Raw genomic sequence first — 3,121 nt, 5'->3', positions numbered from 1 at the left:
CGTCCCTCCACCTAGTCCTGGGTCTTCCCGAGGCCTCCTCCCAGCTGGACGTCCCTCCACCTAGTCCTGGGTCTTCCCAGAGGCCTCCTCCCAGCTGGAAGGTCCTGGACCACCTCCCTAGGGACCCCCCCAGGAAGCATCCTTACCAGATGCCCGAACCACCTCAACTGGCTCCTTTCGACGTGAAGGATCAGCGTCTCTACTCCGAGCTCCTCTCGGAGGTCTGAGCTTCTCACCCTATCTTTAAGGGGGACGCCAGCCCCCCCTCCTGAGGAAAACCATTTCGGCCTCTTGTACCCTGGATCTGGTTCTTTGGGTCCCGGCCCAGCCTTCATGACCCTCGGTGAGGGTAGGAACGAACACTGCCCGGTAGATCGAGAGCTTTGCCTTCTGGCTCAGCTCCCTTTTCGTCACAACGGTGCGATAAACAGAACGTAATACCACACCGGCCGCTCCGATTCTCCGACCAACCTCACGCTCCGTGGTCCCCTCACTCGCGAACAAGACCCCAAGGTACTTAAACTCCTTCACTTGGGGTAAGGACTCACCCCCTACCCGGAGACAGCACTCCATCGGTTTCCTGCTGAGAACCATGGCCTCAGATTTAGAGGTGCTGATCCTCATCCCAGCTGCGAACCATTTATGCTAAATGTAAATAAACCAACTGTGCAGGTTACTTAGGGCAGTAGTGCAGTTTCTAAAAGGTCTCATCTAGCACCCAGTCATGACGTGTTAAAAAGCGTTATTGCCTGTGGTATGAATGAGGGTAAAGTAGGGTTTATTAAAGTATTATTATATTAATATACAGATATTAACCAGTAGCATGTGTAAAAATGTCACATGGAGCAGTCAGGCCTGGATGACCAGCAGGTGGAGATGTCAGTTCAATATCTCTCCGTTTGGCTCCAGTTACCTCCGTCTACCTCCCTCTGTGTCCACGCCTCACTCTCTCCCTCTCTCCTGCTCCTGGTCCTAGACCTAGACCTGGACCTGGTCCTAGACCTAGACCTAGACCTAGACCTGGACCTGGACCTGCATCTGGCTCCTTCAGCTCGTGCACGCACTCCGGTCTCAGCAGCACTGCCGACTGGTGAGCGGGGACAGAATCAGATCCCCCCCCCCTCAGTCACGACTCTGGGATAAAGATGGTGTGAGTCACAACCCCCCCCCCCCCCCTTCTATTGTTTAAAAAAAACAATAGAAATGTCCTTTTTCTTTTATTTTTGACATGGAAAACACGACATTTGAAGATCAATTTAACTCAAAATGTTTCCCAAAATAATTCGGCTGTGTAAAATGCCATTCACATGCGTTCAGTTCCAGCTGTGTTGATCGGGATCAGGATGCGCTTGGTGGGCCCTGTGGTGACGTCACACGGTTTAGGCGGTCTCTCAGATTGCCTGCACGAAATACCGGCGTGAGGTGTATGTGTGTGTTCTCGTGTGTCTGTGTGTGTGTGTGTGTGTGTGTGCTGTCCTTCAGTATCTGTCTCTCTCCCTCTCTCTCTAAATACACACTCCCTGCAACTGCCACACACGCGCGCTCTCTCTCTCACACACACACACACACACGCACACAGCTGGTTAGCAACGCTAGCTAACGTTGTCTCTTCCCAGCTGACGGCGTTGTGTTTACATTGTGTTCCCGTTCGTCCTGTTATGTGTAGACGTGATTCTCGTTGAAGAACCGGATATCTGCGTCCCTCCTCGGCTGACCGGGAGCCGCCATGGAATGCCGTGTTCTGTCCATACAGAGCCATGTAGTCCGGGGGTACGTGGGCAACAAGAGCGCCTCCTTCCCATTACAGGTAAATACAATTCGCATGCACCCATTATCGGACAGCGGGTATCGACGGTAGGCTACACCTGTAATCGGACACGAGCCGTGCCTGAAGTGGGCCAGGACTCACCGGGACCGGGTGCGATCACAGCGTCCACATGACCACCCGGCCTTCTAATTGTTACAATAACAGTGTTATTAATAGGAGGATCTTCTCTTAACAAAAAAGGCTGTAGGCTATATAATAAAATTGATATTTGATTAATCGGGATAACATGCGGTTCTTTGTAAAATGAGACATCAGTGCCGACGTTTAGCCCAAATACAAAGATGCTTTGTTTCAAATCCACGTTTTCAGTCTGTGATGAGGCTTCGTCCAGATTGGTTGGTCGAACCAGGCTCCTGTCATCGAATCACCCATTCGGGGGTCACCTTACAAGACCTGGACCTAGACGTAGACTTCTCTTTATTGATCCTTTTGGGAAGACTCCCGCGAGGAAATTGAAATTCCAGCAGCCGTTTTAGCAAGAAAAACAGTAAAAGATAGTATAGAGAAAACAACAATAATAATAATAATAATAATAATAATAATAATAATAATAATAATAATAATAATAATAACAAGGAACATTCGGCTGTAAAAGGACATTAACCATAAACGTTATAGTCAAAAGTGTCAGTGCAAGTCCGTGTGTGTGTGTGTGTGTGTGTGTGTGTGTGTGTGTGTGTGTGTGTGTGTGTGTGTGTGTGTGTGTGTGTGTGTGTGTGTGTGTGTGTGTGTGTGTGTGTGTGTATCAATTGATTCCACCCAACGCTCTTTGCCAAGTACAAATCTCTACTTTCATTAATTTTGGGGCGTCTTATTCAATTTTATAGCATTGTAAAACAAATGGAAGTGTTGTTGAAATAGTATTGAGTAAAAGTTGACATATTCCAGTCTGTGATTATCATCAACATCCATTCCTTTAATTTTAGTCTCAATAATTCCTAATTTCTGCTTTTCTAACTCAAACATTAGGTATAATTTCCTATAAATGAGGTTTATTGACCATAAATTCACCAAATAACTGTAAAACTAAAGTTAATAAGTTAGTATTACGTAGTGTTAAACGTAAAAAAAGTTAAATAAATTGATAAAAAGCGTCAACAAAAGTGTTCATTTTCAATTTTGACGGAAAGACAACACAAGGGTTAAAAACTGATCCATGATCCCTGGTATGGGATCCATGGGCCCAACACCCCAGTATGACAAACATCATAGAGTCCTTAGTGGTCCCCTAATACTGTATCTGAAGTCTCTTTATATAGACCTTAGTGGTCCCATAATACTGTATCTGAAGTC

General features: G+C 46.7%; 1 protein-coding gene across 1 annotated transcript in view; it reads left to right on the top strand.

Moving 5' to 3' along the window:
* The first annotated feature begins 1,558 nt into the window (after nt 1-1,558).
* The window catches only part of LOC117960512 (pyridoxal kinase-like), a 19,104-nt gene continuing 17,541 nt past the window's right edge, over nt 1,559-3,121 (top strand). Inside the window, exon 1 of the mRNA XM_034898458.1 lies at nt 1,559-1,807. Within this exon, the coding sequence (XP_034754349.1) occupies nt 1,727-1,807 (81 nt within the window). The 5' untranslated portion in view covers nt 1,559-1,726. The remainder of the gene's footprint in view (nt 1,808-3,121) is intronic.

This window comes from Etheostoma cragini, chromosome 17 (assembly GCF_013103735.1).
Source record: "Etheostoma cragini isolate CJK2018 chromosome 17, CSU_Ecrag_1.0, whole genome shotgun sequence".
Classification (NCBI taxonomy): Eukaryota; Metazoa; Chordata; class Actinopteri; order Perciformes; family Percidae; genus Etheostoma; species Etheostoma cragini.
The sequence above is the reverse complement of the archived record's forward strand: the minus strand, read 5'-3'. Positions and strand labels throughout refer to the sequence as shown.